Source organism: Leuciscus leuciscus, assembly GCF_965113295.1.
Source record: "Leuciscus leuciscus genome assembly, chromosome: 11".
NCBI lineage: Eukaryota > Metazoa > Chordata > Actinopteri > Cypriniformes > Leuciscidae > Leuciscus > Leuciscus leuciscus.
In genome coordinates, this window is record NC_138735.1 from 21,578,132 (window position 1) to 21,603,890 (window position 25,759).

General features: G+C 36.7%; 2 protein-coding genes across 6 annotated transcripts; both read right to left on the reverse strand.

The window, feature by feature from the left end:
• Window positions 1–1,949: 1,949 nt before the first annotated feature.
• On the reverse strand, window positions 1,950–19,020 carry hnf4g (hepatocyte nuclear factor 4, gamma). Of its 5 annotated transcripts, none has more exons than XM_082184042.1 (11): window positions 17,099–17,268; window positions 14,119–14,685; window positions 11,158–11,326; window positions 10,002–10,096; window positions 8,598–8,704; window positions 7,920–8,075; window positions 5,302–5,389; window positions 4,960–5,112; window positions 4,633–4,869; window positions 2,655–2,768; window positions 1,950–2,471 (listed from the first exon to the last, which is right to left on the reverse strand). In XM_082184042.1, the coding sequence occupies exons 2-11, from the start codon at window positions 14,243–14,245 to the stop codon at window positions 2,341–2,343; spliced, it is 1,377 nt and encodes a 458-aa protein (XP_082040168.1). In that variant the 5' UTR covers window positions 14,246–14,685; window positions 17,099–17,268; the 3' UTR covers window positions 1,950–2,340. The 5 variants fall into 5 exon arrangements, with proteins under 5 accessions (XP_082040168.1, XP_082040167.1, XP_082040170.1 ...); XM_082184041.1 differs by having other exon boundaries at window positions 7,920–8,078; XM_082184044.1 differs by lacking the exons at window positions 14,119–14,685; window positions 17,099–17,268 and adding an exon at window positions 18,882–19,020.
• Window positions 17,424–25,170, reverse strand: gpr141 (G protein-coupled receptor 141). Its single transcript, XM_082184047.1, has 2 exons — window positions 25,031–25,170; window positions 17,424–21,495 (listed from the first exon to the last, which is right to left on the reverse strand). The coding sequence occupies exon 2, from the start codon at window positions 21,488–21,490 to the stop codon at window positions 20,543–20,545; it is 948 nt and encodes a 315-aa protein (XP_082040173.1). The 5' UTR covers window positions 21,491–21,495; window positions 25,031–25,170; the 3' UTR covers window positions 17,424–20,542.
• Window positions 25,171–25,759: the final 589 nt, after the last annotated feature.

Sequence of the window (25,759 nt, forward strand, 5' to 3'; positions counted from 1 at the left end):
CGTAGAAGAAAGTGTAAAAGCAAACATAGTAAACACCACAGGATTCACAGCAAAAAGATAGAAAAAAACAGTAGGCTAGCTCACCTTCGCGGACTTTCCACAGTAAAGTCGAAGAAAGCTTCATTTTTGATAATCCCATCTTCTTATTACAATATTTATCCGACTATCTTTTAGTTTGTATATCACAAACGTATCAAATGCTAATCAAGAAACTTAACGGTTAGGCCTCAGCATCAGCCTCCACTTCCGGCGTGACATGTAATGGGATATGCCAGCGCAGATAATAAGAATAAAACATCTTAAATTTTTCATCAACTCCTAATTTTTATATTATGTGTTTACCTTTTTTTTCTTTTTTTTTTTTTTTTTTTGGCCAAGCTGTCTGATAAACGTCTGATGCCCCTCTGAGGCCCCGCCCATAACTAACACCTGAGCAGCAAGAGGTCACCGGTTTTTTTTATAATTAATTTTTTTTATATAATGGGATTAAAAGTAATGGGATTAAAAGCACAGTTGTTTTATTCATTTTTTTGTGGAGATTTCAGTAGGAACCACTATCCTAAAACATTTTTTTCTAATATTTAAAATAAAGTAGTTAGGCCACAAAAATGAAGAAAGAATAAAAACACAAAATATGAAAATGAATCATGCCAAAATGAAAAATATAGCCTACATTAATCCCTCCCCAAATCTAAATTTGCCTCATAACAGATTAAAACAGTTTGAAACAGTTTTGCACACACAAAAAAAGCCAAAGCAGGGGTTTGAGTGCAACACTGGAATAGAAGCAGTCTGGAAGTGTCATTATGCAAACAAATGATGTTTCTACACAAGAAAAGGGAGGAAAATTCCTCCTTTTCAGCTTGCCGGCAATGTGGATTACAATCACTTTGAGTATCCTCGCTGTCATGAATGTCAAGGTGTAGTGTGTGAGAGTTTCCTTCACCACAAAGGTGAAGAACAGATATGCTTATTCCATCCACTCCACATTGCTCAGAGGAGGCTTACCGAGGCTTAATACCACACCGTCACACAAAGCTGAACGCCTCAGATGAGATGTGTGCCCTGAATACCAAGATAATGTTTTGTATACAAATAAGTGCATTCAGCCTTGTGCGCTTGTTCATTAAGGATCACTGGATGCTCAGCTTTCTCCCGTCAAGCTTGCCGTTTAACCCCACGCAAGCTGCCACTCTATTATGGAGTTGATTGGAGGGTTTGCATTGTTTATCTTAGCTTGCTCGGTCTCCATTTCCACTTCCTCCAAGCTCTCCCGCAGTATAATAGACAGCTACTATTGACGGCATCATCTGCCCCCAGGCCTTGTGCACTTACACCTAGAGATATCAGATTGCTTTCTGGAAAACCATCCAAACAGGGCGCACTCCAAAACTTATTACGGTTTCCCATGAATGCTGAGGTATTGACAACACGGACTTCACCTGCACCAAACGCTGTTGTTTAGATGCAGAAAATAGCCTGATTTGATGTGTTTTCGAATGAGCATTCGTTTCTTGCTCTTTCTCTGTCTGTCGCTCTTTCTGAGGCAATGAGGTGACAGAGATTCATGATATGTCAGAGAGCGCACCGTTTCACCTGGCTCAGATGAGATGTTATGATCATCTGCTTTTTAGTCTCAGCTTCATCGTTTTGTTATAATTGTATAGGTTCCATGTATAGCTCACTGTGGCTTTTCACTCTCAGGGTTTGCTTCAGAAAACTGACAAAAGTTGCAAATTGGGACGTATAAGTAACATGTCCCAACTACCTCTTTTTTTCTTTTTTTTAATGCTTCATATTTATACAGCTGCCCTGTAATGCAGGGTCCATTAACATTTTTCAGAATATATATTAGAATATATGTTTGAACATATAGAGTGTATAGTATATTGATACTTTTCCAAAAGTAAAAGAGCTATTTACAAATTAATCAATAAATAAAAAACAACTCAGACCCAAAGTGTATTTATTTATTGTTAAAGAGCACATTTTAAAGCAAAAATTTACATTTCTTGAGTGTTGCATAGTATAATTTTTTTAATAAATTAAATCTCGACTTTTTAATAGTACAAAAACGGACAATAATTGGTTATTAATAAACGAATATTGTCTACATTGACAAGTTTTCCGGCTGATAAGGAGAAACCAGGTCTGCCAACAATAAATCTTTCCAATATAATTTTTTTCAAATTGTGGTGGTCCAATTTGACAATACGTTTGGAATGTGTTTGTAAAGTTCTCTTTGGATCAGTTAAACATGTTGCGCTGGAGGAGGGGAAGGGTGTAACTCACACAATTTACACATATACAAACACACACGGCCTGCGCTAGAAAGGACGCTCATAGAGGCTCAGGAGAGAGTCTGTTTGCCATGGGCTGTGGCGTTAGCAGGAGAGCCGGGCTGTCGGGGGGCTTGTAGGCCTCCTGGTTCTGTACTGAAGTGGGAGATGGAATAGGGGTATCTGGGGATGCTGAAAAAAAAAAAAAACAGAAAAGCTATAAAACACACTTAAAGTAGCTTGGTATGTCATGAGCAAATTATTCAAATTCAAATATAAAAATAAAATCAAGTAAAATAACACTTCACTAATGTATGATGTCTGGACACTGACACTGACTATTTATGAAAGGATAAATAAAAGAAAAATGTTTACCCATCTGATGTGAGTGTGCAGGTCCTGGTATGGAGCTAATGACTATAGTCTGTCCTGTTAATGGAGCCTGAGGGTGACCATTGTGATACAAGTGAGGTTGTTCTGTGGTTAAACCTGCAAAAATAAATTCGATTATTGAGTTACTATATAAAAAACAGTGTTCCAAAAGTAAGTAAGCCTACAAAACTCATATTTTGAGCGGTCAGCTCAAATTTGACGGAAAAATTTCAAGTTTAGCACATTCATCTGTGCCTGTTGCATCACATCCATAAGTAAGTTGGTTATATGGTGGCAGATATGCTACAGTACTTCCAACTTTTAATCACAGATGGTGACAGAGATACCAAAGTTACATAATGAACATTTGAAGTAATATCGGCCCTGTCCCAAATGGAACCCTAAGCCCACACAATGTTCCTCCGTATCCACACTTTCGTGACATAATGTCGGGAAGAAGTCTGCTGTGGAGCTGACAACACCAATGATATCTGACAACAACTGTCTTATAAATTTTGTTTCTAAACACTCAAATCATGACAAAAAAAAAATCATTTTTCAGGCTGGACCAGCCAATGCGCATGTTCAGTCATAAGTGCGCATCTCAGAACACTGACTGTTCTCCTAAAGGCAGCAGCAGTGACGCAATGACTTTTCTAAATAGCGATTGGCTCTTTTATTTTGAAGGCGGGACTTATTCTGCTATATGTTGCACTTTCATGAGTGCACCGTCTTTGTATGTCTGAAATCTTTGGTAATATTACACCAGCATGACATTTTTTATTTCAATTCATATTTCAGTTTCACTTTATGGTAACACTTTATTTTGATGATCCCCATTCTGTTGACTAAAAGCAACTTGGCAACTTCATGTGAACTTACTTTAATTAGAGTATTAGTAGACTGTCTGCTTAATATCTGCTAACTCTTTATTGTGATGGTCCTCCAACAGACATTCCACTGACTATAAGTAACTTTGCAAGTATGTCAACTTATTTTAACCCTAACTCTACCAGTCTACTAACACTCTAATGAGAGTTTGTAGACATGCAGGTAAAACCTTGCTTATAGTCAACAGAATGTGTTAAAGGGACCATCAAAATAAAGTGAAATTATTTACTGTTGGAACTTCTTCCAAAAATTGTCTCGTATCCCACAGCATTCACTGTCCCGCATCAATACACATCAATACAATACATTACAGTACTATAAACACCACTTGAAACAAATGACAATTCATAAATACATAAGTACATAACTGGCTGCAATGCAACAAATTAATCCTTTCTATTTTTTCCTGAACCCTAGACCCCCAAAATGTAGGACGGGACCTGATTTTGTTCCTTTTGGAATTGGATTGTGGGATCGTTGTTGTTTGCCATTGCTGCGATCTCATGTGAGCGACAGGGCACATGAATTTTTCAAAAATAATGATGTGCATGAATAAACCATTTTTAATGAATATTATCAAGTCACCAGAGAGTAGTCTCTCATTTACACGGGAAAGATTAAGATATTTTGATGACATTTTCTTTTAGAAAATGAAACTTGAAGCCATATGCATGGATCTCAATAAGATCAATAACATTTAGAAACTAGCTATGTCGAATCCAGATGATTTGTCGTAGCATTCATGTCCGTAGCATAAATTATGTTCCAAAATGTTATACTTGATGTTAAGTGTTTGATCAGATCCATAATGCTAATTATGAGCAATAATAATAGTAATGTTTCCTTTAGCTAGTCTACCATAATTAAATGAAGCCGCTCCAGAAGTAATGTCTTAATATGGTATACAGCACATACATTATTTTGCCTCATCGTTTTACATTTTGCAGTGTAATATGCGGTATTATAAGAGAAAGATCAAGCAAACTTGTTTCAGAATAAAGTACCTGCTTTCACCTAATTTAAAAAATGATCATGAAGCATTTTTCCGCTTCAAAAGCCCATGCAATTGAATGCTTCACCTCATACTCACCCCCAAGAAGCATCTCCTGCAGCAGGTTATCTATCTTGGCAAGACCAAAAAGCTTGATAAACTGTAGCTGCTCAATCATCTGCCAGGTGATGCTTTGCAGAGTAGGAAGCAGCAGCAAAAGCTCCCCGAATCGCCCACGCGAGTCATACTGCCGGTCATTAATGTAGTCTTCCAGACTCATTTGAACCTGACAGCGCATCGCCTTGATCTTAGAGGGGTCTCTTAAGCTTTTGGCATCTAGAAGAAAATTTGTAACATGTAGGGCTGTGTTTTAAGATAGATATTAAGTGTTAAATTAATGTTCTGTTTTATTTGCATATACAGTACCTGGATCAAAAAACACAATGGCCTTTAGAGCTGCATATTCATTGTCATCAATTTGGATGTCCTGGAAGGGTAATACCAGTTCATCCAAGACTCGGTTAGATACGCGACCTATTTCCGGCTCAGGGCAGTTTCGATGGACAACACAGCCATTACCTGCAATGAAAATAATAAACAAAAGATCCGCTCGAGTTAGTGTGTGTGTGTGTGTGTGTGTGTGTGTGTGTGTGTGTGTGTGTGTGTGTGTGTGTGTGTGTGTGTGTGTGTGTGTGTGTGTGTGTGTGTGTGTGTGTGTCTATCTACAATTATGTTGAAAGGTGAAAATTACTTTCTATTAGAAGTTACCTAGAAGCAAGAGGTCTTTGTATGGCATTGACCTTTTAGCCACACCCAGCAGAAGGTGCTCGCCAGCATGAGCACGTAATAAACTAACCTGTAAAAAAAAATTAGGCCTGGTTTAACAGTTTTCTGGAAACCTACTAAACCACAATGAAATGTAATGAAAATATGTTATACTATAAGGAAATGCTAAGAAAAACACACACACACACATACACTACTGTTCAAAAATGTTTGGTCAGTATGACTTGAGTTGAGCTTTTGAAAAGAGTCTCTTATGCTGAACAAGACTGCATTTATTTGATCAAAAATACAGTAAAAACAGTAATATTGTGAATTTTTTTCTATTTTGATATATTTTCATCAGCAATTACTCCAGTATTCAGTGTCACATGATCCGTCCGAAATCATTCTAATATGCTTAAGAAACATTTCTTATTATTATCAATGTTGAAAACAGCTTGTGCTGCTTAATATTGTTTTGGAAACTGTGATAGTTTTTTTCAGAATTATTTGAAGTATAGGAGGTTCAAAAGAACAGCATTTTTTTTTTTTTTTTTTTAATACAATTTTTGGGTGAACTATCCCTTTAAATAGAAATCTTTTCGAATATTATAAATGTCTTTAATCATTACTAGTGCAAAGTGCCCGTGCAAAATCAGTTTTTGTGTGTGTAATTGTTGGTTCGGTGTGTTTGAGTGCTCATTGTTACAATTACACAGCAAAAGTTCAGTGACATTTTTATTTGTGCATGGTAGAAAGCAAATACTGATACTGACATAATGACATACAATAAATATGGAAAATTGAACTACACAATTGAGGGAGCAGGCTACACAGTGAACTCAGAGAAAACGCTACGCTACGCTATGAGCAAACAGTTTGTGAATAGGCTACTACAAATGATGGCCGTGAAAGAGACTGTGAACGCATTGAATAGGATATGTTTAGTTGGTGAATAGCATAGGCTACTATTACACAGTAGCGATAACGTTAAGCGCACCAGATTCAGTTAGCTGAGATTCAGTTAACATCCACAAATGAATAAGCATGACGATTCAGGGAGCAGGTTACACAGTGAACTCCGAGAAAACGCTACTTAAGCTCCGCTGCTTTCTTCGACCCTCTCTGTCTCTGGTCCTGCGCTGTGCTCACTCAGTGTCAGTGTGAGAGGGGGAGTGGCCAGCGGCTAAAGTGGCAAAAGCCAATGTGTGCTTCTTTTACCGATATATTTAATGATATCTTTTGCATTTCTAATCCAAACAAACGCCAAACTTGGCACTGCACTTACTCGTGCCCGTAGCAAGACACCTGTCATCGGACTAACAGTTCGAGAGATATGCGAATAACAGACACACACACACACACACACACACACACACACACACAGACAGAAAGACGTTCCTGTAATTTATAGATAGATATAATATTCAGAAGTAAACAGCGTAGCTGACTTACAGATTCAGTTAACATCCACAAATGAATAAGCGCAACGATTCAGGGAGAAGGCTACACAGTGAACTCCGAAAAAACGCTACGCTTGAGCAAACAGTTTGTGAATAGGCTACTACAAATGATGTCCATGAATAAAATATAATATTCAGAAATAAACAGTGTAGCTGACTTTGTTTAACTGACATTGTTTATAAAACCACAACCCTCTAATGTCAGAATAAACCACAACCCTCTAATGTCAGAACGTTTATTTTTAAACCACAACCCTCTAATGTCAGAATGTTTATTTTTAAACCACAACCCTCTAATGTCAGAATGTTTATTTTTAAACCACAACCCTCTAATGTCAGAACGTTTATTTTTAAACCACAACCCTCTAATGTCAGAACGTTTATTTTTAAACCACAACCCTCTAATGTCAGAATGTTTATTTTTAAACCACAACCTTCTAAGTGCTTCTTTTACCGATATATTTACCGATATCTTTTGCATTTCTAATCCAAACAACGTCAAACTTGGCACTGCACTTACTCGTGCAAGACACCTGTCAAGTTTGAAATCCATCGGACTAAAGGTTCGAGAGATATGCGAATAACAGATCATTTATATCATAAATTACATGACAGACGTTCCTGTAATTTATAGCTAGATATATAGTATATATAAAAAAAAAAATTTGAATGGAAACAAATAGTGTAATTATTATCTCTACCGGCAGAGGGCTAACTGGGCAATCCTAAGCAGCCAAACATTTGCCATCTTGCCTACTACTAGTTGACTGCAGGTGTCAAAATGCTAAATGAGTCATTCATTTTGGTCCAGAAGAGAAAAACTGCCAATTTTTAATGCATTAAAAACAGCTAAAAATTATTTAGTCATTTTTTAGGAGTACACCATACAGTAGACCTCAAAGCTAATACACATGAACTAAATGGCATTTTTATCCTTTAAGCTCATAGTTAAACACCGGAAGGTTCTGCATGTTCAATAACAATAAATGCAAGGTGGGAAATCCGAAATTTAGAGCAACACAGACAGCATGCTAAATGGAGGCTAAACCAAGTCAGCCATGAGAATAGCAAATATTGAGCTTCGGTGAACGGCCCTGCAATTTAACCCAAGGGCCTCCCCAATTAGCACAGCCAGTGTTGCTTTCCAAAGGCCATTACCTGGTCATCAAGTGGCAATTCGCCGAAGGCTGGGATGTACTTAGCCCACTCTACCAGAACAAGCAGCTGTTGCTTCATAGATTCACAGACGTCACTGATAGTGGCTGATTTTTTTTCTGAAACATCAGCAGGGTCCATTGGGCTGGCAGCGTTGATCTGCTGAGAGACAGAAGAGAGAAGAACTGAATTTACAATGTCCTCTAAAAATGCTTTCGCACAGGCTGTTGCCTCTCTCGGAGTAAATTCACACAGGTACTCATGCAAATAATTAGAAATGTTGATGACACTCACTGACTGATGCTCAAAGAAAGCAACGCTCATGCAAATTACAGTTGTTATTTATCTCTCTTTGTTATTATTAACTACTGAGCAGAACTTCATCAGAGTTACTGTGATGAAACCTCTCTTCCTTCTTTAATCAGCCCTGTCGCTGGTTAATTTTTGTCTTTGGTGACTATTTATCTCTAGCAGAATGCATTAAACCCATACACCTTTGCTATAATTGACAATCATGCCAATGATTTATTGCTCAAAAGCAATAAATGTTACTGCCGCAGATACCGTAATATGCATGTTTTTCATTTTCCATGTCTCTGCCCTTTTCTACTGATATTCTTTCTCTTTCTTTTTGTGTGTGTGCGTGTGAGCGTTTCGATTAACCTTGATAGGACAGTTTACCTGCTGCGAGAGAGCTTCAGCATGAGCGAGGGCTGTGATTGGCGGCAGATCATGTGAGTCTTGCATGTTCCTCCTAGAGCTGATACGGTCCCGCTCATTCTGCACAGCTTAAAACAAGCACAAACAATTTTGCTGATTAGTGAGCTAATAACAGTTAGGAGTTATTACTGATTAGCCAAGATGATGGGTGTGTTTCTCACGCTTATTTGCAGAAAATCACACTGCCAAGATATTACACACACGAACAGCCAAGAAATAAGGGGTTCACTGGCAGAATAAATCATTCCTTATAATGTATTTTAATGTCATTAAACGTATAAAGAGTCAAAAATTACCTTTTTGCTACACCTGTTGTGTTTTGCCACATAATGATGAATGAATTGGGAAATTTTGCCAGCCATAAATATTTCCTACTAGCCATGTTACTGTATTTTGCATTACTTTACTTGCATTACATTTTTAAATCATTTTATAAATACTTTTCTCTATGCAAACATAATTATTTAGATGTTTTTTTGGATACTTTGTTTAAATTATATTGATTTCTACTTCTACAAATAGCAGCTGAAAATAAATATACTGTCCTTACAAAAAAATTATACAGGTATGTGTGATTTTTCTCATATGTAGACTTCTGACATTGAATCAAACTTCAGAAGATACCTTGTGAGAAAGAAAATAGCCTAAGATTGTTCTTGGTTGGCTATTGGTGTTGGCCAGTCTTAATTTTGGTAGTTTGCTAAGAGGGGTTTTGGCTGGAAGACCAGTTTGACAATCAGGTAAACAAAAGAAGATATTTTGAAGAATGTCGGTAACCAAACAGTTGATGGACCACATTGACTTTCATAGTATTATTTTCACTGGGGCCCATCAACTGTTTGGTTACCAACATTCTTTAAAATATCTTCTTTTGGGTTCAGCAGAAGAAAGAAAGTCATACAGGTTTGGAACAACTTGAGGGTGAGTAAATGATGACAGAATTTTCATTTTTGGGTGAATTATCCCTTTAAGCCAGCTAACACCAGTAAACCATCTTAGGCTGGTTTAAGCTGTTTTTTCTCAGAAGAAATGAGAAACGATGGTGAGCAAATTAAAAAATAATGCATGACTGTCGTACAAAACCCTGCATAAGCTAGAGGTAAAACTTTAACTGACCACAGTCCTGAACAACGTGTACGCACGGAAAGTGAGGTGGAGAGCACATGATCGCCCATCATAAAAGTCTAAGCCAAGGTTATACATCCAATAAACTAAACATCCTTGTGTAATCAGGGCAAGTTTTATGGCATCATCTATTTTACTCACTTGAGTTCCCTCTTCCTTGTTACTCCATGAGATGTCTGTTCAAGACTGTGGGAAATGGAAGCATTTGTGGGAAAAATTGCATGCATATAAAATGTTTACCTTCTTTCTTCATTCCAGCTCGAAAGCATTTGTGAAGTCTGCAGAAACGGCACTGGTTCCGTTTATCTTTATCAACAACACATTGGCGATTAAACCTGCCCAAAAGAAGAAGATATTTTTTTTCAGAAGAGCAAACACCATACTTTGTAAACACTTTGTTAACATTACAGCAATAAATTAGATGTATATATGATATATATATAAAAAATAGTCTTGGTGCGTTTGGTGCGAACCAGCTAATAAGGGGCACTCAGTTGTGAATCAGGTTATACAGTTTACGCTTTACAATAGTAAAACTTTACAGTAGTTTCCATTAGTGCCCATTCATGCATTAACTAACATCAGTTAAAAATAAGGTTATACATTATTTTAAGGTGACATAGTTACATTGTACTTACTTAAATAAATACTGAGTAATATTAATTAACTACATGTTCTTACTATAGAGCAATGGTTAGTGTTATGGTTTGGTTTAGGGTTAGTTACTTGTAATTATGCATAATTTACTGTTATTACTATAGTAAGTACATGTAGCAACGTGTAACTACGTCACCTTAAAATTAAGTGTTACCAAAAATAATCCAAACGTTTGTTACAGTATTTATTAATCTTTGTGAGTTCAAAAACATACAACTGTTCATTGTTAGTTCATGTTAGCTCGGGTTCATTAAATAATATACAACATCTGATATTAATAATGCATTAGTAAATGCTGAAATTAACTGAGATTAACAAATGCTTCAGAGGTAGACCTATTTTCATTGTTAGTAACTAATGTTAACAAATGGAACCTTACTGTAAAGTGTTACCATGTTTTGTTATGTTCGCAGTAACCATTAACGCAACAGAATGTCATTAAAAATATTTTTTTTAAATCTGCTCGCGATTCCCATCTCATTCTGTTATTGTTAACGAAACTGCTTAAACTAAAAAAAAACTGACAACTAATTGAAATAAGTTCTAAAATTTGTCAAACTGAAATAAAACATTTATTATGTATAGTAAATATATAGTAATATAATATATACTATATTATATTATATAATATATATAATATAACATATAGTATATAGTATGTAATACTAAAATAACAGAACACATTTTCTTTCCACCATAAAAATGATTTTCAATACACAATATTTATTTTACAGTGTACCTGCAGGAGTAGACATGACTCTTCCTGATGCTCCGGCGGAAGAAGCCTTTGCAGCCATCACAGCTAGACGCGCCATAATGTTTACCTGTGGCTTTGTCGCCACAGATTGCGCAGTTGGAGCTCACGCCATTTTCTCCTTGACTGATGCTGGGCTCTGTCGGCATGTTTTCTGTGAACAACAACACGGACAGTCAGGACTGAGATCATCACAAAACTGTTATTGCCACCTGAACACTTTGGTTTGAGTAGCAAAAACTGTTCATTCAGTCAAGTGAGGGCTCGATGATTCACTTGGGTGGCTTTTAGATATTTTAAAGTAGAGAATCATGTCTGTTGTACATCCAGAACTCTAAATAGAGGAGATCTACTGCTGCTAAGCTTCTAGATGCTAAGCTAAGCATGCTAATTCAAGCTAGACTAACAAACACAGAGCCTAGTGAGTCTCATAAAGCTACAGCACAACACATCTATCAAATCTCAGCCTTTTTACTCGGTCTCTCGATCATAACTACTAATGAGGGGAATAAGGAAGAGTTCTGCATAAGTGAACAAAGGATGCTCATCCTAAAAGACCTTCTAATGCAACCGAGAGTGGCACCCTTCTGTTCATATAGACAAGGATGAGAAATCAATCATTCCTTTGTGCATCCAAAATCATAACATTTCAACAAAAGAAATGCAGCAGGGGACTTTAGCCTTTTATGCGCTGAGACTGATTGGAGCCTCCCGCTGTTGTAGGACAGACTTAATTAGGATTAGCCTCTGTTTTATAGCATAGACAGACACTCAATGGAGATTGACATCTCATGGATAAATGTTAATGTGGGTTGAAAGCAATCTCTTCTGATTTAGTTGATTCCCAAAGTGATTCCTTCTCATTTCAGAATAAAACATCATTTGAATGCAAAGGGCACGTGTGGTCTCGGAGAGAGGAAATTTCTTCCTGTCGGCTGTTTGAAGTATTTAGTTTCAGAGTAAGGTGTTGCAGAACTTAAAATGGGTTGGAAAACTATTTCACTGCATTCATGGCATTATGGGCTTAATTAAATAGACAGATTACCCAAAAAGGAAGATTCTGTCATCATTTACTCATCCTCGTGTTGGTCCAAACCTACATGACTTGCTTTCTTCTGCAGAACACAAAAGAAGATATTTTGAAGAATATTGGTAGCCAAACATTTTTGGTGACCATTGACTTCCATAATATGGATTTAAAAAAAAAAAACATTTGAGACATTTTTCTAAATATATTCTTTTGTGTTTCACACAAGAAAGAGATTCATACAGTTTTGGAACGATATGAGAGTGAGTAAACAATGACATAATTTTCATTTTTGGGTGAACTATCCATTTAAACACAGGATTATTTTTTAAAAAGCTGAAAGAAGCCCAGATGTATACAAATTACCTGAATGCAACAAACAGTCCATCTCAAACTCTTTCCTACAATGTATTAAATGTATATTTTGCATGAAAACATCAACTCAAACTGTGAGATTTGTTTTTTTGCGCAATTTAAATAACACAAAGCAACACAATGCTTAATTCCACTGTGTGAAATCTATTTAAATTTGTAATAATTTTTATTCTTTAGTCAAGTTTCAGTTCCCAGCATGCTTTGCATGGGAGTGGACTGGTTGAGGATGATTCAGTAGTGTTTTTTAATTTTTATTTTATACAATCAGCTCATGTAGATGTTACCACATTAAAAAAAAAAATTGTCAATGCTTACACTAGTTAGCATTTATCTGCAACAGATTCAGTCAAGTTAGTATGACAGATCTATGTGTACTGATTGGTTTAATTTTAGGAAAATCTGTATTAAGTTAATTATTTGTCTAGCTGTCCATCAGAGAGTGTGTGTTTGCCTTTAAATAGTTTCTATTCCAGTTATTTTACGACCTTTCTCTATCTCTGTGTTTAGATGTACTGTAAAGAACTGTAAAGATAACTGGGGAATCTCTTCAGCAATTTTATTCCAGCATTAGGTTAATGGAGAACCGAACTGGATAAATCACATCAGATTGTGATGACGAAGTGGCTAAAGATATGAACTATGGATAACCAAAAGGGCCTAGGTTTAAAAGTTAGAAGTGGCAACATTGCACCCTTGACAAAGAAATGTCCCATGATGACCCAGTCCCATCAGTAAATGTTATTTTATTTTCTAAATAAAAGTACAAAATAAGATCATGGGACAAACTACCATTCACGCTTCAAAATGTCCTCCTCTTTTAATTTCATTGTTGTTCCTGCTTTAAATTAAAGGGATTGTTCACCCAAAAATGAAAATGCTGTCATCATTTACTCACCCTCAAGTTGTTCCAAACCTGTATGAGTTTCTTTGTTCTGCTGAACAAAAAAGAAGATATTGTGAAGAATATGGGTAACCAAACAGTTTATGGGCCTACAGGTTTGGAACAACTTAATGCTGAGTAAATGATGACAGATTTTTTTTTTTTGGCCGAACTATCCCTTTAACATTGAAGTTGTAAAAAATATACTAAACTTACACTTAAATACAGTATATCCCGTTTTGTCTTTTTTCCCAACCTATCAACCCACGGAGAACCCTGTCTCTAATCCAGAGACTCAGAACTCTTTTCTCAGGATTTGAGTGAAACCCTCTGTTGAATTTTAAACTGAATGGAAAGACTTTCAAAATAGTTAGCAAATAGTTATCTCCTTTAGGAGGTAAATGATTCTGCTGGGACAAATCATTCCAGACAGTTCAGACAGCTATTAAACCAGCCATGACATGGCGCCTGTCCCCTCCAGTCATACCAAGCCAAATTAACACCCACCTCAGTTAGAATTGACATTTATTCAGTTAACAGTTCAGTAACAGCATTATAGCAAACACAAAATTGGACCAGAATGATCATACTACAAGCAGCATCAACCCCATCTGCTTCAAAAGTACTTAAAAACTTATTTTTGGACAAAATGCACAGCACTCACCACCACAATAAAGCACCTCTGCATTCTCAAAGCCCAGTGTGCTATAGGTCGGGTCTAGGCCCTCGCAGTAATTGGCTACATCCATGTCCAACAAGGATTTAGGGAGAGGACTTGGTGAAAACTTCATCCCTTCCTTGCTCCAGTATCTCTACTTAAAGTCGTCCTGGGACAGTGTCTCTAGGAGAGAGCAGCCTTAGGTTGACCATCTCTTCAGAATGCTGATTTGTCATCTTCTAAGACAAGGGAGGAGCCTTGGCCAAGACTCCTCACCTCCTTGCACAGAACTTATCTTCTCCCCTTATCCTATACTTATCAGAAGGATGAAGAGATAATAGTTTTCCCCATTTGTTCCAGAGTGAACCAGAGGTTTTATTGGTGCAGCCCAAACAACAGGCCCTGTTCTCAGGCAAAATAACAGTCTTACAAAGTAATGCAACATCCCTAAACCAAAATATGGCAAAGACTGTAGGACAATAAATTTATAAATGCACATTAGGAGAACTAGGAGCTTCCTTTTGTAAACGAGATGTTGTAAATCGATGGGGTTTTCTCAGGGGTTGGGGTTTTCTCAGCTTGGGATGTGACAACCCTCTCACTCCACCCCCGCAGCCACTGATGTCAACTTCCTGAACGAGCTAAATGACTTTTATGCTCGCTTTGAAAGAGACAACAGAGAAACTGCCACCAAGCTCAAATCCTCAGCTGACCACCCGCCGATCACACTCTCCTCCACAGATGTCTGCAATGCACTGAGCAGGATCAGCGCGCACAAGGCTGCTGGACCAGACAACATCCCTGGACGCGTACTCAGGGCATGTGCGGAGCAGCTCGCTGGGGTTTTTACAGACATTTTCAACCTGTCTCTTGCCCAAGCAGCTGTACCAACATGCTTTAAATGCACTTCCATTGTGCCAGTGCCAAAACACTCCAGCCCGAAGTGCCTTAACGACTACCGCCCTGTAGCACTCACACCCATCGTAATGAAGTGCTTTGAGCGGCTGGTCCTGGCACACCTAAAAGACTCTCTTCCATCCACATTGGACTCACACCAGTTTGCCTACCGTAGCAATAGGAGCACAGAGGATGCAGTTTCCATGGCACTGCACTCTGTGCTCACACATCTGGACAATAAGAACACTTATGCACGCATGCTGTTTGTTGACTTCAGCTCAGCATTCAACACTGTCATCCCAACTAAGTTAATAGCCAAACTTGGAGACCTGGGCATCAACACCTCCATGTGCAACTGGATTTTGGACTTTTTGACCAACAGACCCCAGAATGTTCGATCAGGCTCCAACTGCTCCACGTCCATCACACTCAACACTGGTGTACCACAGGGCTGTGTGCTAAGCCCGTTTCTCTACTCCCTCTTCACCTCCGACTGCAAGCCTGTGTACGGATCTAATTCCATCGTCAAGTTTGCGGACGACACTACGGTGATTGGTCTCATCAGCAACAACGATGAGACTGCCTATAGGGAGGAGATCAAGCACCTGGCCACATGGTGCACTGAAAATAACCAGCTCCTCAACACCACCAAAACGAAGGAGCTCATCGTGGACTTCAGGAAAGTGTCAAGAGGCACACACGACACCATCCACATCAATGGAATGGCTGTTGAGCGTGTCTCCAGTTTCAAGTTCCTGGGGACCCACATCTCGGCGGACATGACCTGGACAACCAACACCTCCAGCCTGGTCAAGAAGGCTCACCAGCGCCTTTTCTTCCTGAGGACACTGAGGAAGAATCAGCTTTCCTCCACTATCCTGGTGAACTTCTATCGCTGTGCAATAGAAAGCATCCTGACCAACTGTGCTACAGTGTGGTATGGGAGCTGTTCTGTTGCAGAGCGCAAGGCACTGCAGCGGGTGGTGAAAACCGCCCAGCGCATCACTGGGACTCCACTACCTGCCATCGAGCACATCCAGAGGAAACGCTGTCTGCATCGAGCGCGCAGCATCCTTAAGGACTCCTCTCACCCAGCCCACAGACTGTTTTCTCTCCTGCCCTCCGGCAGGCGTTTCAGGTGCCTCCGGACCAGGACCAGCAGACTAAAGTACAGTTTTTTCCCCAGAGCTGTCTCTTTATTAAACTCTAACCCTCATTGATCCCACTCCCCTCATATACTGATTGACTCTCCTCTCCCTCCTCACACCTGCCTCCATTTTGTTATTTGCAATACTATAATGTTAATTTGCACTGCTGACTGTTATTACAGAAACAACTGTTTACATATGCATCTTGCACTACTACCTTGACTGGAATATGCTCAATTTGCACTGCCGACTGTTTATTTACAGTACCGACTGTTTACATATACATTTGCAATACCATACTTTAACTGTAATATGCAATTACTTCCACTGCACTTTCACTCGGATAGCTTCTGTCCAAACTTTATTTGCACTACTTTAAATCCATTGTTATACTGCTCATTTTAGCCTAACTTATACATATATCTATTTGTAAAATTCTGTTTATAGTAATAGCCATCTGTATATTATGCTCACATTCTGTTTATAGTAACACCCATCTGTATATATATATTCATAGTACATATCTATCTGTAAAATTCTGTTTATAGTAATAGCCATCTGTATATTATGCTCACATTCTGTTTATAGTAACACCCATCTGTATATATATTCAGTACATATCTATCTGTAAAAATTCTGTTTATAGTAATAGCCATCTGTATATTATATTCAGTACATATCTAGCTGTAAATTCTGTTCACAGTAATAGTTATCTGTATATTATATTCATAGGACAAATCTATCTGTAAATTTTTGTTTATAATAGTATTCAACTCTATATTTATTCAGTACATATCCATGTTCTGCACTTATGGAACCACTGTATATCCTGCACTTGCTGCTATTGCACTTCTGGTTAGACCTAAACTGCATTTCGTTGCCTTGTACCTGTACTTGTGTAATGACAATAAAGTTGAATCTAATCTAATCTAATCTAAGACATGGCTTAAAATGAAGTTGCGTAAATGTCATGCTTATTATTATAGGTTAATGCTTAATTAAATTAATTTACACAATATTTAATAAACTAGATATCTCAGTTACAGCAGCTCTGTTCTAATTATATGATGATTATAGACATAATTTACATTTATCTGACTCAAATTCTGTTTAGCATGTTATTTAAACTAGACTAAGAGAATCATTTGAGTGTAATATTTTGATGAGCCATTTTTTCTTAAATGGATAGTTCACACAAAAAGGGAAATTCTGTCATCATTTACTCACCCAAGAAGTTACTCACTTCCAAGAACACAAAAGAATATATATTTTTGGGAAAAAATTATTTATTTGTACAATGAAAGTCAATGGGGTCCAATGTTATTTTGAACTGCAGTGGTTTTCAAAATATCTAATTTTGTGTTCTGCGGAAGAACGAAATGTATACAGGTTTGGAAAGAAATGGCAGCCGTAAAGGCAAACTGTCTGTTTACCTGACAAAAAAAAAAAAAAAACCTTTCTGACAAAATTAGAATAAAACATCACCAAAAAAAAGACATCAGTGCAGCACGACAGCCCTATGCAATGCATGTGCAAAGCCATAAAGGAAACCAAACAAGTTTCTCTGGTCAAAATATAGTTTTAAAAACATTCAACTTCAGTGAAATACTTTGCCATTTGGTTTCCCAAACAGTTTGTTTAATTTTATAATATCTATAACTGTGAGAATTGTGTTTTTCTGAAGACTAAACTGCTTTACTTTACTAAAATCTACTATAGAAAGTCAAACAGAATAGCACCATTACTGTACAAACAGAGCCTACAACAAAACAAGAAAGACAACAAAATATGAAATAAATCAGACTTTAAATATTTGACATTAGATTCAGTAAGCACATGGACACTCTTGAGGAAACACTGCACAGGTTACATTTTAACTTCAACAAACAATGTTTAAATGAGGAAGTGCTCAAATGTTCACGTGATAAGAGTTTTGCTATGAGGGCATCTATTCCATGCCCTCTATTTTCAATACATTGCATTACACACTAACAAATCCAATGCAGAAAGACGAATACTTTACTTAAAATCATACTGCAATGTACTCTACATTAGTTGATCTATGATACAATTTCAAAAGAAAAATAAATTCAAGGTCAAACTAGAACTGTTTAGAAGTAAAATATCAATACCTGATACAAATATCAAGTAAATATCATGGTATCCAGGTAGTTGGCTACGTTCAGTTTTGTATTTAAAAAGCCCATTGATATGTCTTGTTTAGGCAAGTAGCCTACTTATAATACATATATTAGCCTACGTTTAATATATTTTTACGTATAATAATAGTAGTAAGGCATATTTGAATGAAAAATGCAAAGTAATTATTTACAAAGCAAAGATAACTGAGAGAACGTAAATGTGCTTAGATTGAATGTAGCATATTTTAAACCTTTTTTTATTGACTAGCTATAAAAAATAAAATAGTAATAATTAAGAAAAATATGTGTAAATATAACCACTGCTTATTTGTGCTCACAAATTAAAATCCTTTACATTTTTGTCAACAAGAAAAAATAAAAAAGTCACGAACGTCGACGTCACAGCCTGACTGTTCAAACCGAGCGATATTTTCTTTTCCCATGGAACGTTAGGTTAGTAGTAAGGAACTCTTTAAATTCCTACATTCCCAGGTAAAATATAGAAACAAACGGTTTAACGGATTATTTTTTCTTTAACTGACCCACAATTCAATGACCGCAACTCAAAACTATCAGGTCTTACCTTCTCCACGTCCAACTACGATTTGCATTAATCCACCAAAACCCAAACCAACATGGGTCAAACTTTTATGCTACTAAATATGATGTTTCGATGTTGGCAAATTCGAGTACATGAAGTGTTTAACATGTCATTGGATAATACTTTTGGTGGTGTTGGGGGAGCCTCTCATTAGATCGATTTACTAAACAAACTGAAAGTTGGGTGGAGATGTTAAACAGTAACTAGCCCCAATAAAACAGAAGACATGAATCGTGTTGCCTTTGCGTGGGTTCACGACGTCAAGAACACGGACATACAGTAGGCTACGAAGCCTGTACACAAGTAGAAGAATTTGAATTTAGCCTTTAATGTTTAACTGTTAGCCTAATACGAATACATATCCTATGTAACAGAGATTTTTGTATTTTTCATCAAATACATTAAAAAAATAAAATGCTTGCTTATAAACAATTTGGCTGAACGCTAATAGCCGAAATCATTGTTTTACAGAATTATAATTTTACCTTTCAACTAGCCAACCTCCGAATGGGTCTTTGACGTTCTCCAAGTTTACCAGAAGAGGGCGCCAAATCCCTATTTTTCTGTTTTTCAATGAGAGGTCGAGCACCGGTTGGTCATTGTTTTATAGGTTATAATTGAACACAAATCCACGTTTTTAAACTCATACATACAAGACTTCTGCATAAGTCTAAATCGTCCCAAGAAATGAAACCAATTGACGCGGTATCACTCGCGAATTGTAGTAGCGGCTCAAGCTGGTTAAGTTATAAATAACTGGAAAAAAATCTTTGAGGTATTTTAAAGTGACAGTTCACCCAAAAATTTAAACTCTGTCATCATTTACTCTCCGTCAAGTTGTTCCAAGCCTGTATGAATTTATTTTTCCTCCTGAACACAAAAGAAGATATTTTGAATGTCGGTAACCAAACAGTTGATAGGCCCCATTTACTTCCATTGTAATTTTTTTTCTCCATACTATAGAAGTCAGTGGGGCCCATCAACTGTTTGGTCACCCATATTTAAAAAAAAAAAAAAAAATCTAAATATCTTCTTTTGTGTTCTGCAGAAGAAGAAAAAATCCATACAGGTTTGGAACAACTTGAGGGAAAGTAAATGATGACAGAATTTCCATTTTTGGGTGAACTATCCCTTTAATAGGCCTATTTAAAAAATAAATTTACATTTATGGAAATAGTACTTTTTGTAAGCTTCCGTGTCTTTCTTTCCATTTATTTTTATCACAGCTACCACAGTTAATAATTAGTAGCCTATAGTAATTTCCTTTCTAGCCCTATTATGACACAATTGTGAAACATTTTAGTTGAACGGTTTTTTAAAAAATGTTAGTTTCACAACATTCAGGGAACATTCAAAATGAATGTTTCCAACATATGCAAACGAAAATAGAACAAAATAGAAAGCTCCCAAAATGTTAGCAAAACCAAGAAAAACTTTTTAAAAACATTATTTTGTTTAACTGGACGTTTAAAGATCATTTATAAATGAACGGTTTCGTAACTTAATGAACGGTAGCTAGACGTTCTTAAAAAAAAAAAAACTTTTTTCTTCTTTTTTGTCATTTGCGGTGCTCATTAGGCTACCTCTATTGTCACCGTATTATAATTTTCACAACTGCTGACCCTGATGGTCAAGCCACAGCTTTAGCTCCAGCACACCTGACACACGTTCTTCCCTGTGAACGTTAACATGTCGAAACATGTCAGTCCCGTGATGGCCAGAAACACCTCATTTATCGCAAGAAGATCTTGAGTGTGGTTCAGATATTGCAGCCGGAAAAGGTGGTATGGTACCAGGCAGGTGAGCAAGATAAGTACAAAGATGAGGTTTTTTATTTGAACCCAAAACTCCTGCTGGGAACGACTGGCCTGTCCGTACTTGCGTATCATAACGTGCAAGATGATCGCCTGGGTGCAGGTCTGAAGACCCGACACACTGATAATAAAGATGGACAGAATCATGTTCAGGACGTAGACGGGCTTGTTAGTTAACATATTTTGAAATCTGAAGCATTTTGTTGTATCATTGCTTTCAGACGATTTATCAGTGCTTTGGGACTTGTTTCCGTATTGAATCTGCACGAGAGGTAGCATGATGAGCAGAAGTAGGAACCACACTAAAGCGCTCGCGCCTAGCGCGTGTAGCCTCCTGTAAAACTCAGTCCGTTTCGTTTTCTTGTAGTATTGCAGGAAACGAAGGGTAAGAATGATGGTGTAGATGGTAAACACCATGTACATGTGGATATGCACCATGGCGCTGATCAGTTTACACATCCCCGGACCCATGTTCCAGTTTAGAGTCGCGAAATAGTAGATTCTGAACGGCACGGTGAGCAGGAACAGAAAATGTGCGACCATCAGGTTCAGGAAGGCGATGGTGGTTAACGAGCGAATGTTGGCTTTTAACAAACTGATCATGAGAAATAAGCCTGTGATGCCCACCAGAAGCACGACGGAGTAGATGATTATCAGGGCGATTCTGTAGGGCACTGTGAGGTGGTCTTGGGGGGTTGAAGAGGTGGATGTCACTGCAAAGCTGCTGGTGCTGGTGGTGGTGTTGGTGGTGGTGTTGGTGATGTTATTCGTCGTCATGGTCCCTAGAGAGAAAACATACTGGAAGTCAAACTCAAAGAAGAGTGTGATAGTCATTTAACACGTGGAAAAGACATCTGCATTGTTTCTTGTTTTGTTAAACTCACTTTTACTATGGCAAGCCGTTTTAACATTTAATCCTTTGAACCGACTAGCATCTATTTTCATGCTAGCCTACTACTAGTAGGCCTACTTATTTTTTAGATACTAGTATCTATTCCATTAAGTACTAGCACTTATTCATTAGCTACTAGTGCTTATTCATTAGCTACTAGTGCTTATTCTTTAGGTACTAGTAGGCTACCTTTTTAAAGATACTAGTACTTATTCATTAGATACTAGTTCTTATTTATTAGATACTAGTACTTAGCCTATTCATTAGATACTAGTTCTTATTTATTAGATACTAGTGCCTATTAAATTGGTACTAGTACTTATTCAATAGATACTAGTACTTATTCATTAGTTACTAGTATTTATTACTAGTACTTATTCATTAGATACTAGTAGGCCTACTTATTTCAATAGTGACTAGTAACTATTCTTTTGTTACTAGTAACAAATTAATTTTTTTGCCATTGACTTCTATGGGGATCTGTCATTCAGATATCAACTATTCAGTTCTGACTAGTATGTATTCCAATTGTGACTAGTAGATATATATTAGATACTAGTAGTTATTCATTAGGTACTAGTGCTTATTTTTTAGATACTAGTGCCTATTACTAGATACTAGTACTTATTCAATACATACTAGTACTTATTCGTTAGATACTAGTACTTATTCATTAGATACTAGTACTTATTCATTAGATACTATAGTGCCTATTAATTAGATACTAGTACTTATTAATTAGCTACTAGTACTTATTCAATAGATACTAGTACCTATTTATTAGATACTAGTATTTATTCCAAATGTTACTAGTAAGAATTTTTATTTTTCTAGTAAGATTTTTTATTTAACTCTACAGTGGCCGTTCTGACTAGTCAAAACATAAGACTAGTAAAATAGCAGTTGTGACTAGTAAAATAAGAATAGTTACTAGTAACAATTACAAAAGATACTAGTGTCTAATAAATAGGTACTAGTATCTATTGAATAAGTACTAGTAGCTAATTAATACGTACTAGTATCTAATTAATAGGTACTATTATCTAATGAATAAGTACTAGTATCTAATGAATAAGTACTAGTATCTAATGAATAAGTACTAGTACTTAATGGAATAGATACTAGTATCTAAAAAATAAGTACTAGTAGCATGAAAATAGATACTAGTAGGGCCCTATGATTTCCGTGATGCGGAAAACGCGGACGGAATCACGGAATTTACACATGAAAATGGAATTCTCTTATACGCACGGAATCGCACGGAATTTGCATATATTTTGTTGACATATTAAATAAACAATTTTTTTTTTTACTTCCTTCTCATTTCTTCAGTTTAAAACAACAAACGTAGAAAGGTCTCTACCTAAACCGTGGCCAAATGGCATTGTTAAACATGTTGCCTAGTAACCATACGTCCTTACATTCCCGCGTAAGGAAAAAAATGTCGAAGCAAGCTCGTTCACATGTCGTGTCTTTTGCGCGCTCAAGTTCATCATTTCAAATGTAGGCGCGTGGCAAGCGCGCTCATAATTGAAGCGATGCGCTCGTTTTTTCCAGGCGCAGCGAGATGAAAACACCTCAACTTTTCCGAATGCCGCAAGCGCACCGCAGTTCATGTGACAAGAACCAACATATTAACTTAACCCTTTCCGTAACAACATTGAAAGCTCAGTCAACATAAAGAATGGGGGTGCACCACAAACACTACGGGTGTTTTTCTCTTCTCCGTAAATAAATCCTGTAGCAGAGCTACAGCAAGCGTTTTTCGGTGGTGGAAATCTATTAGCTACTAAAACTTCTCTGTCGTTGTGGAGAGCGCAGTGCACGGTCGCATATAACGACAGACACCACGGGAAAATCGGACCGAATTTGATTATTAATAATAAAAAATAAGCTAATGTGCATTGTATTTGTAAATGTCAGTAATTTATCTTTTTTTGCTTACATGGAGGGGTCACTGATGATGATGGGTTAACACTGTACTTTTATGTGTCATTGTGTTGGCTTTCTGTCAGGCACATATCATTGTTTCAGTGTTTCTGTCTCCCTGCAGCATGGCTGCATTTAATCTTTAATTTAATATTCATCAATCCTACCTTGTAATTGTTACCTTCATGTTACTGTTATTTTTGGCCAGAGATTTGTTGAAGGTTTGGCTGAATTTTGGTGAATTTTGAATGTGCTTTGCTGAATATATTAACAGTTTAAATAAAAAAGCTGAATTGTGAGTTTGTGTAACTGAATTGTTAAAGGTCAATCAATACTGCTTAGAAGTGAAAAGAAAACAAGCAAATCCGAAAGGGCTAAAAATAAATCCCAAAAAACAGAATTTGAAAAAAAATTAAACGGAATTTGTGAAAAAATAAAACGGATTTCATAGGGCCCTATACTAGTCGGTTGAAATGATTAAATGTTAAAACGGCTTGCCATACTTTTACATTGTAAAATGTTTCATTTTGATCACGTGTAGCCTATTTTCCACAAAAAGTTCCTTTGATGTTATGAGTTTAAAGTGATTTAACTTAATTTAATCATTAGTAATTATTCAAAGAGATAGAAAAATAATGCAACAATTAAACTTAAAAGGATAGTTAACCCAAAACTGTCATTCCAAAACTGTTTAACTTTCTCACTTCTGTTGAATAGGCCTACATAAGATATTTTTAAGAATGCTGGTATCCAAAACACACACATTTCTCAAAATATCTTATTTTATGTTCAGATGGGGGGAAGAAAGCCATATAGGTTTGGAAGGACACAAGGGTGTTTTCTATTCGGTATTACCATAAGGTTCAATTTTAACTCCATTAGTTAACATGAACTAACAATTTAAAAAAATACTTCTAGCCTTTATGAAAAGTATGCATTAATCTTAATGTTAATTACAATATTACTAATACAGTATTCAAACCAAAGCTTCTGTTAATATTATTTAATTGACCTGCAGCTTACATTAATTATATGAATCGTTGTATTTTTAAGTAACGTCAACAAAGATTAATAAATACTGTAACAAATGTATTGCTCATTGTTAGTTGATGTAAGTTAACATGCATTAATGTTAACTAATAGGACCTTACTGTAAAATATTACCAATTACAGTGTTTTTGCAGTGTTCTGTAGAAACAGGCCAATAAAAAGCTTATGTATGTCAATATATTTTGTAAACCCTCATTGCATTCCTTAAAACTTTAATTTTGAATACTTTGTGTAAATATACAAAAAAATAACAATAATTTTAGATCATTTGAATGTGCCATGTCACAATGTAGCTATACTTTTTTGGTGGTTATTTTTCCTTCAGAAAGACAAGTGAAAGCTAGACATTTCAACTATATTTTACAACACAGTGCATTTAAAATGTTCAAATTAGTTTGCATAATCAAAATTAACAGCTTAATGAGAGATTGAAGCGAGATACGTACCCTCAGAACAAATACACAGAAGTCGGAGATGCAGACCAGATGAGGAAGTATGGTAATGTGTTTGTTGCTTCTGCTGCTCGTTCAGTAACCACTATTTTAGCACATTCTCTGACGAGGAGGCCGGACTTCTGGGTGTTTTATGATTCACACGGTTGCACGTTTGACTCTTCAGTTTTGGTGGCCAACCTCAGACAATGAAAGTACCATTGCCAACCAACCGTTGTTTTCAGATTCCGGTTATGATGAAATACTGCAAGATCACAGCCATCTAGATTTGTTGTTCTGTATTGTAATAGTACTTCTTAAAATGATCTCTTAGTAGAAATTACAGGTATCAAATCTTAATATCACTCCATTCCTGTGTCTATAGACTTCAGCTGAAAAGCGAGGTTTGTGGTTTTTGGTTTTCCCCAGCATGTTTGTCACAGCTGCAGGTGGGTGGGTGAGGTGGAGTGGGGGGTTAGGGTGGTGCTTAAGTATAAAGTTATTATATAATATTGATTTTTCAATTTTTTAAACAAAATATTACAATATTTATGTAAGAGAACATATGTAAGTGTAAGAATTGAGAAATTACAAAATGCCGGACAGTCTGTTTCAAGAGCGACCAGACCCTGGGAGGATGATGGGTTAACTCACCATCGAGACGAAAGTCTCACCTCTGAGTCATCCTAATCTACATCTCTTTCCCTCTCCCCTCACCCCCTCTTCTCTCATGCTCAGATGATC

Coding starts and splice junctions, on each gene's coding strand:
- hnf4g (XM_082184041.1), bottom strand. CDS start 14,245: ATGAAGTTTTCACCAAGTCCTCTCCCTAAATCCTTGTTGGACATGGAT. Junction 5,113..5,301: donor CAAAGACCTCTTGCTTCTAG/GTAACTTCTAAT, acceptor TTTTCATTGCAG/GTAATGGCTGTGTTGTCCAT. Junction 4,870..4,959: donor CATTGTGTTTTTTGATCCAG/GTACTGTATATG, acceptor ATTTTCTTCTAG/ATGCCAAAAGCTTAAGAGAC.
- gpr141 (XM_082184047.1), bottom strand. CDS start 21,490: ATGACGACGAATAACATCACCAACACCACCACCAACACCACCACCAGC.